General features: G+C 40.5%; 1 protein-coding gene across 1 annotated transcript in view; it reads left to right on the top strand.

The window, feature by feature from the left end:
* mcf2l2 (MCF.2 cell line derived transforming sequence-like 2) overlaps positions 1-16868 on the top strand; it is a 314201-nt gene that overhangs the window by 145262 nt on the left and 152071 nt on the right. The window contains exons 10-13 of the mRNA XM_048604308.1: positions 4014-4133; positions 5221-5412; positions 5501-5692; positions 6033-6214. Of these exons, the coding sequence (XP_048460265.1) occupies positions 4014-4133; positions 5221-5412; positions 5501-5692; positions 6033-6214 (686 nt within the window). The remainder of the gene's footprint in view (positions 1-4013; positions 4134-5220; positions 5413-5500; positions 5693-6032; positions 6215-16868) is intronic.

The following is a 16868-nucleotide window of genomic DNA, read 5'->3' as shown; positions in this document are numbered from 1 at the left end:
GGACTTAGGAGTCCTAGTTCAGGATTCTTTTAAAATGCAGGTTCAGTTGGCAGTTAGGAAGGCAACTGCAATGTTCACATTCATTTCAAGAGGGCTAGAATACAACAGCAGAGATGCACTGCTGAAGCTACATAAGACTCTGGTCAGACCACATTTGGAATAATATGTACAGTTTTTGGCCCCGTATCTAAAGAAAGATGTATTGGCATTGGAGGGGGTCCAGAAGAGGTTTACAAGAATGATCCTGAGGATGAAAGCCTTGTCGTTTAAGGAGCGGTTAAGGATTCTGGATGTGTGTTTGATGGAATTTAGAAGGATGAGGTGCGATCTCATTGAAACCTACAGAATCCCGAGAGGCCTGGGTAGAGGGGCCAGGGAATTCTGCATAATTTGATAAAATCTTTAACTTTTGTGATGATTCTGGGAAAAGCAGAGTTTGATTTCCAGCACACTACCACAGCGAGACATGATGCAGGATTTCTCGGAAGCCTTTTTAAAATTAACTCCAATGTCCACAGTGAACTTGCAATAATTTTTTTAAAGAAACAACTCCAGGTGTGACCACCGATTTTGAAATAAATTCCTTTTTCCAGAATCTTTTAGAACTTTAGTCCTCCAAGCAAGATTAAACATAAAGTGTCTTCATAAGTGCTGATATTCAAACAGATTTGTATGAAATGTGCAAGTTTCACGGTACACCAAGCAATGAGGAAGACAAATAATTATTGGCCTTTATTGCAAGGGGATTGGAATGTAAGAACAGAGAAGCCATGTTACAATTATACAATGTCTGGGGCACTGTGTGAATTTTTGGTCTCCGTATTTAATATATGTTGTCACACTAGGCAGTACAGAGAAGTTGCACTAAATTAAGACATGAGATGAGGGGGTTGTCCTGTGTTGAGAGTCTGAGCAAAACGGGTCTGTGTTCTTTGGAGTTTAGAAGAATTAGAGACTGTCTTATTAAAAGATAAAACATTCTAAGGGGTTTTGATAGTGTAGATGCCGAGAGATTGTTTCTGCTGGGCAGGAATCTAAAACATTGAGGCTGAGTCTCGGGATAAAAGGGACTGAGATGAGAAATTTCTTCACTGAAAGGGGTCTGAACATTCGGTATTCACCACCGCAAAGAGTTGTACATTCTTTATCATTGAATAGATTTAAGGTGGGCCTGACAAATGGTTGGTCTCTCAGTGAATCAAAGGTAATGGGCAGGAGATTGAAGTTGAAGCCAAAGATCAGCCATGACAGGCTATATGAGTTTCTCCTGCTCCTACTTCTTGTGTGAACCATCAATAATATTAGTTGGAGGGAATGAGGGAGAATATTTAGATCATCAACAGCCTGAAGATTGGAGGGGGCTAATGTTGTGCCATTATTTAAGAAATGCTGCAGGGAAATACCTGAGAGCTCTAGACCGGTGAGCCTAACATCCTTGGTGGGTAAGTTGTTAGAGAGGATTCTGAGAGACAGGATCTACAGGCATTTGGAGAGGCCAGGACTCATTTGGGACAGTCAGCATGGCTTGGTGAGTGGAAATCATGCCTCACAAATTTGATTGAGTTTTTGAAGGGTTGACCAGGAAAGTAGATGAGTGCAGTGCAGTGGACGTTGTTTACATGAAGTTTAGAAAGGCCTTTGACAAGGTACTGTATGGTAAGGCTAAATCTCACGGGATCCAGGGAGAGCTAGCCAACTGGATACAAAATTGGCTTGATGGTAGAAGACAGATCGTCTTGATAGTGGATTGTTTTTCAGACTGGAGGCCTGTGACCAACGGTGTGCCACAGGGATGGGGGCTGGGTCCACTGTTATTTGTCACTTTACATAAATGATTTGGATGAGAATTTAGGAGGTATGGTAAGTTTGCAAATGACACCAAGATTATGTAGTGTATTTGGACGGTTATCTAGGAATGCAGCAAGATCTTGATCAACTGGGCCGATGGGTTGAGTATTGGGAGATGGAGTTTAATTTAGATAAATGCAAAATGTTGCATTCTGGTAAAGCAAATCAGGGTAGGACTTACACAATCAATGGTAGGGCCCTGGGTAATGTTATAGAACAAAGTGATGCGGGGTACAGCTTCATAGGTCCTTGAAAATGGATTCACAGGTAGACAGGGCGGTGAAGAAGGCTTTCAGCATACCAGTGGAGCTTAGGAGACCGAGGAGTGACCTTACAGACGTATTTAAATCATGAGAGGCATAGATAAGGTAGATAATGGACAGCTTTTCCTCACGGTAGGGGAGTCTAAAACTAGAGGGCATAGGTTTAAGGTGAGAGGGGAGAAATACAAAAAGATCCAGAGGGGCAATTTTTTAACAGAAGGTGGCCAGTGTCTGGAACGGGCTGCCAGGGTTAGTGGTAGCAGCGAGTATAATTTTGTCATTTAGGAAACATTTAGACAGGTACATGGATGGGATGGGTATGGGGGGATATGGACCAAACTCAGGCAAATGTGACTAGTTTAAATTGTAAAACTAGGCGGCATGGGCAAGTTGGGCTGAAGGGCCTGTTTTCACGCTGTAGATCTCTATGACTCTATGACTCAAATTGAGGTAATAGCACAACAGTGGAAGTTGAAAGAACAGCAACAAAACTAGATGGTGAGTCAATTGAGTTAGCAAGAATTCAATTGCAGATGAAGCAGTTTGAAATCGAAAAGGAAATTAAAAATCAAGGAAGAGTATTGAACTATCAAAAATTTCAACTCAAAAAGAAGCACTTCAGTGGCAGAAAAAGAAAAGGAAAGAGCATTGAAGACCAGAGAAAAGGAGACAAAGGGAATAGATGCTTAAAAGACTGGAACTAAGTGTAGACTGATCGGTAGAAGTAAAGAAGCCTATGCTTTGCTTTCTAAGGAGGTGACTATAGACTGAGGTATTAAAAAAGGTCATTTGCAGTGCATAGGAGCTGATCCTTGACTCTTAGTGTTAGAAATTCTGGAATATTCAGAAATAGACTGAGTGGGTGTATAAAAAGAATTGAGAGTTTAATGCAAAATAATTTTGACTACTTGATGTGGATATTAAAGATAGAGACTACATATGTGCCCCTTTAGGAAAATAATTCTCTAAGAATTTAAAGATTCACTTCCTCTGTCCATAAGGTCTCACATAGAATACAAGAAGTTTGCAACAGCAAGATAGGAAGTGGAAAAGATGCTTAGACAGTTCAAACAGTGTCACAATCTTGACAAAGTTTTAAGATGCGATTAGAAATAATTATATGTAAAGTGGAACTGACAATGTGTGAGAGAAGGTCATAATTTATTTTTTCCACATTTCACAATTAAACACACATTATGTGTACGCCCTCCATGGTGATCAAGTTCTGGCTGGTTTAGCCCAGAACGTCTGGCTCAGAGGCAGGGACACCACTCACTGTGTTACATGACCTCTAATACCCTAGAACCAATACTTCCATATTGTACATAACACATTGCTGATAGCAAATTGGATGCTGCGTTCCTTCAGAATACAACAGTGATTCATTGGCTGTGAAGTACCATGGGGTATGATGAATAAATTTGCATTTATATTAAAACTTTACGTTATGAGCATTGGTAAAGGAATGCAATAACATAGAATATAAATCAAGCATTAGCAAAGTTTGTGGAGTTATGTATTTAATATTTTCAACCACATACGTATGTTGTTGTTATGGTTAGAAGATGTTAGAATCCATATGTGTACAGTTCCGACTTTTGATCGACAGATGAACTTCTTTCTCCTGGATTTTAGTATAATAGTTTAAGTTTTATTTTAAAGTTATACTAACTGTACTAAAACTTCAGGTGTGCTGACCTTAATTAACCATACAATTAGTATTCAAACACAATTATATGTTGTCAGAATCCAATAAAAACCAACCAGAAATTAATTTGAAAGTCCATACTTATGCTGTGGGCTGCTGAGATTCAGGTAAATGTGAAGTGTGGATTTCTGGATGCAATGATAAAATTGAAATGAAGGACTGGAAACTAATTACTGCTGATTCTCTCTTTGCAGGTGAAAGTTATTCTGGATTGTTTAACAGGAACACAGTCTGTTTTCACTGGCATTGGAGACAGTGTAGCCTCTGTGGAACGCCTTCTAAAAGAACTCCAAATGAAGGAAGAGAAAGCACAGGTAAATAAGTTACATGCCACTCAGTCTTCAACAAATGAGCTCTCTCCCTCACACTCTTAAAGTCCTGTAATTCCATGACAAAACAGAAATTAAACTTCGCTAGTTAAGTCATTACATGATTACTCGGGTGATTATCAGTTTTAGATTGCAAATATGCTTAATTCATTTTCCAACTACCTATAGCCTCCACTGCAGGCAGACCAGAATTTCCTAAATGAGCTGACCAACCTAACTTACTGAAATTATAATTTTAATAAGCTTGCTGAACACATTAATGATAACCCATGATATTTAACAATGCTGTATCAAAGACTTGTGGTGCTCATATACATTTAGAAAGCTCCCTATATTCACATTTCCTTTTGACTAAAAATATATTCAATTTATATTTGTGAACAAAACTCAAAGTTTTGGCAATTTGGTAGCACGAAGAATGTTGAGAGTGCAGAATAACTAACATTGGAGTTTTGTGTATATTGCATTGAGATGCATAGCTAAGTGCATCATCTGCACACATTGACCCTTCACCATCATGCCCAAGTATCTAAATTGACCATTTAAAATATAAAAGCAGATTGGAAGTTAGTATATAAAACCAAATAAATGGAAAATCAACCAGTTATGCCTGGAGGTGGGGGGGAGCCTCAACCAGTACCGGAACACTTATAGAAAAATATGCTCATTATGTTCTTATTTTTCAGTGTAACAAATTTGGCTCCTTTTTGGTGACTGTGCAAAATATATTTGAAAAGTTACACTGAATTACCTTTATCACATTACATATCCAATGTATTCAATGTGACATTCTAAAGAGTAATTTCTAATATGGCAAAAGTTACAAGCATAGGTAGACATCAGGAGGAATCCCCATAGGATATCTTACTAGTTTGAGGGGCAATATGCCTGAAGTCTTCTAATTTATTAGCAAAATAGCACGCACAGAAGTGGCTTATAAAGAAATTAATATTTTGCCTTCAAATATTCTAGGCTTATAATCTGCAAGATGTTTTGCTGATAACCTTTTCAAACAAAATGATCATCCAGCTCAACTGTTACTGTTCTGTTATTTTGTTGTATTTTTTTGCAGGAATCATTAGAAAAGGCACAATTATTGGCTGTGCATGGAGATCAACTTATCCAAAGCAACCACTATGCCATTGACTCCATCCGACCAAAATGTAATGAACTCAGGCGTATATGTGATGATTTTACCAACGAAATGAAGAAAAAACGCGACATGCTTGGAAAATCTCTCAAAGTCCATAAGCAACTGGACAGTGTAATTAATCTTTTTTGATTTTAACAATTACTCACAAAACAAATAACTCTTAATATTCTATTTTAATTATTTTATTTTGTCCTCCAAGGCCAAGGAGTGGTGTGAAACAGGCATCTATCTCTTGGCATCTCAAGCGGTGGATAAGTGCCAATCTCAAGAAGGAGCTGAAGCTGCACTCCAAGATATTGAGAATTTTCTTGAAACGGCCAAAGATCACAAGCTCACTAATCCTAAAGAGTTTTATAAGCAATTTGAACTGTTTCTCACTGAAGAAGTTGAGGTAAACTATAGTTAAAAATAATTAATTATTAGTGTTGTTTTCCAGAGTCATCCTGTAATGAACAGACAAAACAGTTTAGAAAGAAAAAGAAACAAGCGGTAGATTACTTTATTCATTTATCAGATAAGGGGCCATGGAAGATGGCAAGGTTTAGTCAGTCAATCAATCAAGATGGATAAGACATGAAATCAATGAATTTTGATTAGAGATAGCAAAGGGGACTGAAGTGGAGATTAAAATCAGAAATTGGGAAAAAAGAAGCCTAGTTGTGGAGAGTAGAAATTGGTGACAAAAAATCTACACACCAAATACTTTAATATTGCTTTTATTTCTGTTCCAGGCTAACATATCAACAATCCTTCAGAAGCTTGAAAATGTCCAAGAAATGTTTGAAAAGCGTCAGGCTAGTTTAAAAAAGTTAGCGGCCAAACAGACTCGACCAGTTCAACCTGTGGCTCCTCGTCCAGAGTCGTCTCCAAAACACTCTTCACCAAAACCAGCCAGAGCCCCTGTCCTCAGTAAGTGGCAGAAAACTTTTTTTTGAGCAACGAGAAAAAGAAGTCAAAATGATTGCGGATTAATAGTTTAAAGCTCAAAATAAGATAAACTGAAGAATGGTTTTATTAGATCTTTAAATTTTGACGTAAGATCCTCACTACAGCATTGAGAATTGAAATTCAAGTGAAGTAACTATCTCTATTATACATCTATAGGGCATCACATCATCTACATTAAACATTATTAATGTACTAGAGAATTATGATTCTTTTTCTTCACTAACCGTTTACATCACATTGAGAAAGCAGAGCCATAAACGACTATCTGGTTATCCTGTAACACACTGCAACCTCATCAAAAAGATGCTCTTTAAAACCACAGAACTTTTTATTCAAACTTTGTCTGGACTATAGCAATTAACTTATAGTTTAGCGATCAAATTTCATCCAAAATATATGAAGGAGGCATCATTTACCATGAACATTTACTTTTTAACATAATAAAGTGGTAGTATGACTACTTAATATGAAAAAGCAAAATTGTATAATTTTTGTAATGTAAAGAATAGCCAGTTATTTTTGAATTCTCAAGCACGTTAGTATGTCAGACTTTTTCTTATAGTGTTTTAAACTAGTATTATTTCCTATCTAATCTATTGACTGACTTAGCTAATGTTTCAATTTGCAAGTGCAAACACTTTAAAGAACCTCTTTGAATTCTTCTTGCTGTCAGCTAACAGTGTGCTCTGAGTTTTTGGTAATTAGCTTGCTAAATCTATTGTAGCTAAACAAGAGACTGCACTAGATGAGGTCCTGTTATGCTTCTCCCTTCCATTCTCATATCTTTAATAAAAAATAAAGGTCCACTATATCTAAATTACTGCAAAAAGTAAACGTAATACAATCTTATCCTGAATACTGTATTGAAGAAAACAAGAGTGAGCATAATATAAATGACTAAGTCTCCAGTGGATTTTCTTTTGGTACCCAAAGCAGTAGCTGCAAAATAGTATGAAAAAAATCTTGGTTTTAGTGGTACTACACTGTGAAAGCATCTTCAACAACTGAATTTGCTAAATTCAGTGTGTAAATATTATATTGTCAATATAAATGCAGAATTTAACCTTTTAACACATACATAATTACATTATCTTAGGAGAACTAATGTTCACAGTTGATCTAGTCTATATCATTGCACAGTTATCAGAGTAACAAAATTATAACTTACTATAACAATATGTGATAGCTTCCTTCACACTGCCCTGAACACAAACAATCTGAATGCAAAGCTATGTTGTTGACTGTCATTTACTTCAGTTTCCTCAATTCAAATATACAGCTTGAAATAACTGCAGAGAGGCTGGTATCCCATCACCAAAATCACCCCTTATTTTCTTGTGCGCAGTACACTGACTCAGACTCCCTACAGTGTGGAAACAGGTCCTTCGACCCAACAAGTCCATACCGACCCTCCGAAGAGCATCCCACCAAGACCCATCCCCCTGCCCTTTCCCTGCTTTTCCCAAGGCTAACACACCTAACCTACACATCCCTGAATACTATAGGCAATTTAGCATGGCCAGTCCACCTAACCTGCACATCTTTGGACTGTGGGAGGAAACCCAAGCAGACAAGAGGAGAATGTGCAAACTCCACACACAATCACCTGAGGGTGGAATCAAACCCGGGTCCCTGATGCTGTGAAGCAGTGGTGCTGACCACTGAGCCGCCCAGCCAGCTCAAAGTCAGTCCCCTGAACAGAGGAGATTCTCAGTCCCCTGTTTATATTGGTTGCCAGGGCTTCCTGATTAGCCTGGGTTAACAACCCCAATCAAGGACCTTGTAGTCAACAAGGTCCATCTGGTTCCAATCGCTACATCCCTCCCCCACTAAGTCTGGGGCTATGGGCCTGGTCTTTTGCTGTAGCTTTTTCTGCGACGTTTTCACCCCAGGTCTAGTTCCTCTGATTCAGACTCTGACACAGGTGGCATGTATTGGACTGTGGCTGTTCTCTTGAGTCCGGAGCGTCTCGGGAGAGATTCCTCTTCTTCCAGCAGCAATGATATCGAGGCTGCATCCTTCTCAGACTCTGAAGTTTCCTCAATGCTATACGGAAGAGGAGAACCTACGGTTTCTGACAGGCCTTCTGGCTGTTCTGAGGGGCCAGATATGTTTTGCTGCTGCTCCGTTTGTGAGGTAACAGTTTTCAGGTGATCCGCATGTTTATTCAGGACTGTATCACCTACCTGAACTTTGTACAGAGGACCTGACCTCACGTTGACCTCGTCTTATTCCCATTCATGGTCATTTCCATGGTTCTGGCACCAAACTTCATCTCCTGAATTAAATTGGCTCTCTTGCTTAGAGGAGGCATGTGGCGGCATTGGTGTTCCTGCTGCCGTTTCACCTCCCCCAGGTCTGGGAATATCAGGTTTAACCTGGTAGAGAGTCTTCTTCCCATCAGCAACTCTGCTGGAGCTATCCCTGTTGTTGTGTGAGGGGTGGTCCTATAATTGAACAGGAGCCAGGACAGTTTCGTATTGAGTGATGCTGTAGGCTGCTTCTTTAAGACTGCCTTCAACATTTGGACCACACTTTCAGCCAGACCATTGGATGATGGATGATATGGAGCTGTTCTTATGTGTTGAATGCCATTTGACTTCAGGAATTATTCAAATTTCATGCTTGCAGCTTCTCAATTGTTATCCCTGCATTTGCTGAACTGACTTAATGCACGTCCAACCACTCTGAATGGGTATCCACAATGACCAGGAACACTGAGCCCATGAAAGGACCGGCATAGTCGACATGTAACTGAGTGCAGGGTTAACCTGGCCATTCCCATGTATGTGGGGCCGTCGCTGGTGGCAATTTTTGTCCTTGTTGGCACTCCGGGAACTGCCGCACCAACACAGCTATGTTGCCATCCAACCATGGCATAGCTTCTTGCTAGCGTCTTCATCTTGGAAACCCCTGGATGACCTGGTGGAGTTCAGCCAGTATCTGGAGGCGACCTTTGCTCGGGACAATCACTCTTGTTCCCCAAAGTAATGTGCCATCCTGTATAGTGATCTGGTCTTACTGGGTCCAGAAATGTTTCAGCCCTGGTTGCGATGGCCCTTCTGTCTCCCCCCATTACCACCAACTGTTTTAGTTTTGCTACGACAGGATCTTTTTGTATCCACAGTTGGATATTGTCAGCGGTGACTGGAAGGGTGTCCAGGAAGTTTAAAACCAAAACAGTCTCTTCCAAGGGAGGCACCACTGGTGGAGTATCTGCCAGTGGGAGGCAGCTCAGGGCATCCACATTAGCCACTTGGCTTCCTGGACATCATTCTAACTTGTATGTGCTGAGAATAAAGGCCCACTGCTGAATTCTACCTGAAGCTACGGGCAGCACAGCCATGTCTTCCTTCAGTAGCCCTAGCAGGAGTTTATGATCTGTACTGTGACAAATTCCCATCAGTAAAGGTACTGGTGGAAGTTTCTCACTCCTCGCCAACTTTGCTACAAGTCCTGTAGGCAAGGGATTGGGTATTTATCCAGCTGCGAGAAATGGTTTACCGTTTGCTTAAAATCCATGCAAAAACAAACTGGATTGATGATTCCTTCTCTCTCCGGCCTCCAGATTTCTGCCTCTACTCTTGCCCACAAGGCAAACGGCACTGGTCAGGCCTCGTAAAATCGTGGAATTGCTTCTGGTCGACGTGTAAAGTGGCTTTGTCCCCTTTGATAGTCCCAAGCCCTACTTGAAAAACTCTTGCCTATTTCACCAGGACTTCACTGAGACAGCCATTTTTTAAAATCAAAAAATATTGAGCCAATCTAGGTGAATCTTTCTCAACCAATTCCCTCCCAATAGGCTTGGACCCAAACCATTTACAACCATCAGTGGTAATTGCACCAATTTGCTTCTCGTGGGAGACCGGAACCGAAGTCATCCCTTTAATTTGCAACAGTTCCCCAGTGTATGTTCTCAGTCTGGCTGAGGTCTTGCACAAACTTAAGGGTTGGAGACCTGAACGAATCTTGATAAAGACAAATTCTGCAACCACAGATACAGCTCTACCAGTAGCAACCTCCATGGGAGCTGGGTGATCATTTATCCAAACAGTCCTGATGAAGGGTTTCAGCCCAAAGTGTTGACTTACCTGTTCCTCGGATGCTGTCTGACCTGCTGTGCTTTTCCAGCCTCACACCTATAGACATCAATTTTATTCAGTTTCGATTTGGATGTCACTAAGCAATTTAATTGTTCCAACCCATGCAGGGGGACTTTCCAGGGTGTGCACTCCCCTGGGTACTAGTCTGAGATTTCTTACTCAAGTCAGGCCTCTTAGGACACCTTGTCTCGCGACAGCAACTGCAATGGCTTGCTGGTCCAGATCCTGAATAACTTTTAGACACTTGGCCTAGGCATGGCTTTCATGTGGTGCCCCTCTGCTCAGGATATGCTCTGCATCAGGCTCTGAGTGCCTACATGCAAGTGGTATTGCCTAACCTCAGTTGGACAGCTGAGGGTGTCCACTTCTATTGGGATGCCCTGTGGTTCCCATGCTCCACTTGCCACATTTTCTAATGACAGAGCCAGTTGTAATGCCTGTTTGGAGTCCATTTGGGCTAGTGAGCGCTTCTGCACGGTTATGTCATTAATCCCACATACCAAATGGTGTCTCAGCATCTCATTTAAGGGTTAACCCAAAATCACAAGCCTCTGCCAGTCGTCTTAATCTCATCAACACGGATTCCTCCAGTTCTCTAACAGCTGAATAAAACCAATAGTATCTCACTAGAGCAGGTTTGGGTTTAGAGTATTCCAACTTCATCAATTCTTGGAAGGTTTTAGTAGTGCCTCTCGGAAACTTAAGCCCCTTATAACTGAAAATGCTGTGGGTCTGCAAGCAGTCAGAAGTTTTACTCGTTACTTTTCATCTGCCCTGATATCATTAGCCTGGAAAAGAATATTGCATTCTTTCCACGTATCGGGCCCAGTCTTCGATGGCAGGATCAAATGAGTCAAGCTTCTCAAATAAAGGCATGATGCTGGAAGTGCTTACCCCAACTCAAAGATGACTGTTGCACGTAAATGTTCTTCAGGCACATACTGTTTTCTGCCGTCACCACTGAAATAACTGACAGAGGCTGGTATCTGTCACCAAGTCACACTTTACTTATTTGTGCACAGTACAATAGCTGTAGCCAGCCAGATCAGAGTCAGGCCCTGAACTATGGAGATTCTAAATCCCCTGCTCATACTGGTCGGCCAGGGCTTCCTAATTGGGGTTGCAAACCTGGGCCAATCAAGGCTCTCTTAGTCAAAAAGGTCCACCTGGTTCCAATCACTACACAACTATTATTGATGTTAACTAAAATATTGATCATCATAGAATCCCTATAATGTGGAAGCAGCCCATTCAACCCATCGAGTCCGCACCAACCTTTCAAAGAGTATCCCACCCAGATCTGCCCTATGCCTGTAACCCTGCATTCCCCGAGGCTAATCCACCTAACTTACACATCCCTGGACACTATGGAGCAATTTAGCATGGCCATTTTGCCTAACGTCCAAATCTTCCGACTGTGGGTGGAAACCGTAGCACCCAGAGGAAACCCACGCAGACATGAGGAGAATGTGGAAACTCCAAATAGAGTCACCCAAGGGTGAAATCGAACCCAGGTCCCTGGCACTGTGAGGCACCATTGCTAACCACTGAACCACTGTGCTGCCCTATCAGTCCCTAACAGTTTTTAAGTAAAATATTGAAAGCATTAAAGTTACAAAAAGCGGTTTCACTTACTAGTTCAAATAAGAAATCTTTATTTGGTTGAGTTATATGTTCTAAGAGTTATTTATTGAGCAATAGTCTACATTAATACAACCAATAAAGGAAACAAGGAAAATGTTGCAGATGCTGAAAACCTGAAAAAATATTGGAAAACTCTGAAAATGCAGCAGATCAGGCAGCACCTTCAACGTAATAAAGCATAATGTAATATTGCATTGGACAAAGGCATTATGAAAACAATGACACCAAGCCACAAAAGAAGATATTAGGGCTGATGACCAAAAATCGTAACTAAGGAGGAAGGTTTTAAGGAATTTCACAAAGTACAAAAGCAAGATAGAGACCGGAAGGTTGAGGGAGGGAATATCAGAGTTTGGGCAGGTTAAGAAATGGCCGTCCTAGTAAACACTAACATTTCTTGAGCAATCCCAATTGTTATCAGATGAGTGCAGATATTTCCAAGAATTGTGGGATTGAAGGAGATTAGAAAGATTGGCAGAGGGAATGGCCAGGCCATTGAGGGATTTAAAAGCCAAGATTAGGGGTTTAAAAATCAAGGTTTCTTTTCACCATGAGTCAGTACAGGTCAGGTTTCCACCATCTGCAATATTTTCCTTGTTTCCCCTTTGTGTAGGCTACTGCTATTTCTACAAAGGTAAGAATTACTACAATTTACATTCCCATTGAAATCCTTGCTGCAGTGCAGCAGTGATAGGCAAACTGCATTTGGCAAAAGTTAAGACGTAGATAGAGTTCTGAATGACCTCTACTGTATGGAGAATAGAATGTAGGATGCCAGCCAAAACTGCATTGGAATAATCAAGTCTGGATATGACTGAGGCATGGATGTTGGGATCAGCAGAAGACAGTGTAAATACAGATAACTTTACAGAGGTGGAACTGGATTGTCATAGTGACAGTGTGGATATATGTCATGCAGTGTTGACAAATGCGATTGAAAGCTCCTGCTAGGGTCAAAATATGTAGAAGTTGCAAGCAATTTAGAATGGCTTCAAACAGGTACCAGGAGGGATATAATCAGTGGTGAGGGAGTGGATTTTGTAACAAAGAACAAGAACAATTGCTTTCATCTTCCAGTATTAAGCAGAGTTCATTTCTGCACAGTGTGATTAAAGTCAGATAGTCTAGAGATGTCCCACTCATGCCACCAAACATCTCTTCCCCTCTTCTCCTTTGTTAAGATTCCAAGGGGACCCTCCATCAGCCATTGTGCCCTCTTCTATCACTTCTCACACTTACTCTCACACACCTCCAGGCACCTTTCCATTCATACGGAGAAAATGTAACACTTGTTTTACATCTCTCCTCACTGTCCAAGGTCCCAAATGCATCTTCTAGGTGAAGCAGCTGTTTCAATCTAATTTTTCAATTTAGTTAGTCTGTTGTATTCACTGCTCACAATTTGGTATCTTCTACATTGGTGATTCCAAATGCTGATTGGGTGACAGGTTTGTGGAACACAAAGTCCTATCTGTAAGAATGACCCTAACCTTGCCATTTCAATACATCACCTTACAATCATGTTAACATTTCCATCCTGGGCGTGCTGCAGTGTTCCAGTGAAGCTCAACACAAGCTGAAGTAACAGCACATCATTTTCCCTTTAGGCACTTTACAGCCTTCAGGACTCAACATGGAATTCTACAACTTCAGACGATGAACACTATCTATTTTGATTATACAACCCCACCCCTGTCTGGTTTACATAGGTTTGTTCTCAGCAGAGTTGACTAATTTTCTACTGTTCACACCTATCGTTAACACCTATTTTGTATCTAGATATCTCCTTTACTACCATTAGCACCTCCTTTGTCTTTTGCTGTGGGCACCATCACCATCTATTCTACATACTCCTCTTACCCCTCTGTCAACACTATAAAAAAACATTATATTTCAGTTCTCTACAGTTCCAAAGACTCATTAGATGCAAATATTGCTGCAACCTGCTGTACTGTTCTATTTTTGTAATTTTCTTACCTGATGATTTACACTTTAGCTGGTTTCATACAGTGTTAGTGGGAACTGCCAATGCTGGAGAATCTGAGATAACAAGGTGTAGAGCTGGATGTCCAGCTCTACACCTTGTTATCTCATACAGTGTTACATGTCTTTTACTTCTCATTCTTTTAAACTCCAGATTATATAAATCCAATTTACTCAGCCTCATTATGGGGGATCCCTCTTATCCCAAGAAACAATCTAAAAAATTTATGCTAGGACCCCAAAGGAAATCTTTAGATACAGAGATCAAAACTGCACATAGTACTCAGGTTTGATCTCACCAAAGCCCTGTACAACTGGGGCTAGATTTCCTTATCCTTGTACTCTAGTCCTCTTGCAATGAAGGCTAAATGCTTTTTATTTTCCAAACAGCTTGCTGTATCAGCATGGTAGATTTGCATTCCTTGTGAGTTCACTCCAGTCTTTCCATGAACATTAAAGCTACATCCTTTTTTAAAAATATTGTTTTTCTATTTTTGCTATCAAAACAAATATCTAACTTCCCCATATTTATATTCCATGGGGTCCAATTCTGTGTGTTTGTTTGTATAATTGGACCCCATATACAAACCCATACAGATCAAAACCAGAAATGACACTACTCACCGTAACGGACCAGACAGTATAAATTCCATACGGATTAGAATAACACCGCTTCATCGGAGGCTCCACTGATGATGTCACGTAGCATGGTGATGAAACATCTGAACGAGAACAAGCCAGCTCGGCGAGCAAGTCAACAACCTCATCCACAACCTGAGCTACAGATCTTTGCCAAGACTTTGAACTTTTGTATAGCATTTAATTGATTGAATGAAATTTAGAAATTGAAGTACATTATATATCCAGTTTCCATTTATCAACTAGTTAATAATCCTCAAAAGCTTAAATAAACTAGACAAACAACATTTAACATAAGATAGATTGTACTACCCTGTGAAAATTTTCTAAATAGGTTATTATGCCTTCCTCAATAGATTCTAGAACTTTCCTGATGACTGATGTCAAGCTAATTGCCCTGTAGTTCCTGATTTCTCTCTCTCCCTCTTGCTCATTTCCAGTTTGCTGGAACAATTAGACCATAAGACATAGGAACAGAAATTAGGCCTTCCAGCCCATTGAGTCTGCCCCGCCATTCAATCATGGCTGATACGTTTCTCAATCCTATTCTCCTGCTTTCTCCCCATCACCCTTGATCCCCTTGACAATCAAGAACCTATCTATCTCCATCTTAAATATACTCAATGACCTGGCCTCCACAGCCTTCTGTGACAGTGAATTCCATAGATTCACCACTCCCTGGCTGAAGAAGTTTCTCCTTATCTCCATTCTAAAAGCTCTTCCCTTTACTCTAAGGCTGTGCCCTCAGATCCTAGTCTCTCCTACCAATGGAACAGCTTCCCAACGTCTACTCTGTCCAGGCCATTCAGTATTCTGTAAGTTTCGATTAGATCCCTAGGGTGGCACGGTGGCTCAGTGGTTAGCACTGCTGCCTCTCAGTGCTAGTGACCCAGGTTCAATTCCACCCTTGGGTAACCGTCTGTGTGGAGTTTGCACATTTTCCCCGTGTCTGCGTGGGTTTCCTCCCACAGTCAAAGATGTGCATGCTAGGTGGATTAGCCATGCTAAATTGCCCATAGTCTTCAGGGATGTGTAGATTAGGTGGATTATACTGGGGTGGGTCTAGGTGGGATGCTTTGAGGTTCGGTGTGGACTTGTTGAGCCAAAAGGGCCTGTTTCCACATCTACGATCTAGATTCCCCCTCATCCTTCTAAACTCCATCTAGTATAGACTAGAATGTATGGAAAATTGTAATCAGTGCATTCAAAATATTTGTCCAGTATCTTGCAGTTCCTCATTATCTATGCTTTTTTTTTGCCTCTCGGGAACCAATATCTACTTTATCAATCTAATAAGTTTATTTTGCATCTTTAGTATAACATTGTTGACACTATTCCACTTTCCTTTCAGATAGGAGCTGTAAAATGAATTGTAAATAATTTGTTGATGTTTAGTTTAACTATTATGTTGGGCAAAGAACAGTTGGCACAAATTTACCAGACACAAGATGTTTTTGTGCATGTACGTTCATGCATAAGTGCTGTCTGGGGTAAATGTTGTAATATTCTGCCAATAGGTTATTTAATTGTTTGAGTAATTGCACACAGCCCAGGGAAACAGTAGGAGAAATACTTTTTGAGCTAACACCTTTCACAAGAATATGCAGAACACCCAGGCAGTTAGCCAGCATCTTGCTATAGCATTAAAAGAATAAGAAATGATCTCGATAGTCAGCATAGACATATAGAGGCTGTTTTCCCTAGCTAGGGAATCTAGAGTCTCGGATTGATCATTTAGAATTAGCAGGCGAAGAATCTCTACACTTAAAGGATAATGAATCTTAGAAATCTTCTCGTAGAGGATTGTCGATGCTCCATTATTGATTATTTAAGGCTGAGATGAACACAACTCTAGGAAACAAGAAACATGAGGAGAGATCAGAAATGGTTTTGAGGCTGAATATCAACCATGATCATATGAATAGGGGAGCAGACTTGAATTGTTATATGATATACACCTCGTCCCATTTAAGTTTGGTTTACTAATAAACTTTGAAAGCCAACAGATTGAAAGGAAATGCACATCTTCTAGAAAAAGACCAGGTCAGAGTTATTTGATAGCACAAGTGATTGAGGGATAGGAGAGTGGTCATTTTCTTTTTATTCATGCAGGGTATGTGGATTTTTCTGGTTGAGCCAGCATTTATTGCTTATTGATAAGTACCCTTGAAAGTGTTGATAGGCAGACCATTTGGTGGAGGTACGCCACAATAATGTTAGGAGTTCAGGATTCTGACTTAGCAACAGTGA

The sequence above is a fragment of the Rhincodon typus genome, chromosome 13 (assembly GCF_021869965.1).
Source record: "Rhincodon typus isolate 14 chromosome 13, sRhiTyp1.1, whole genome shotgun sequence".
NCBI lineage: Eukaryota > Metazoa > Chordata > Chondrichthyes > Orectolobiformes > Rhincodontidae > Rhincodon > Rhincodon typus.
Note: the sequence above shows the minus strand (reverse complement) of the source record. Positions and strands in the feature narration are given on the sequence as shown.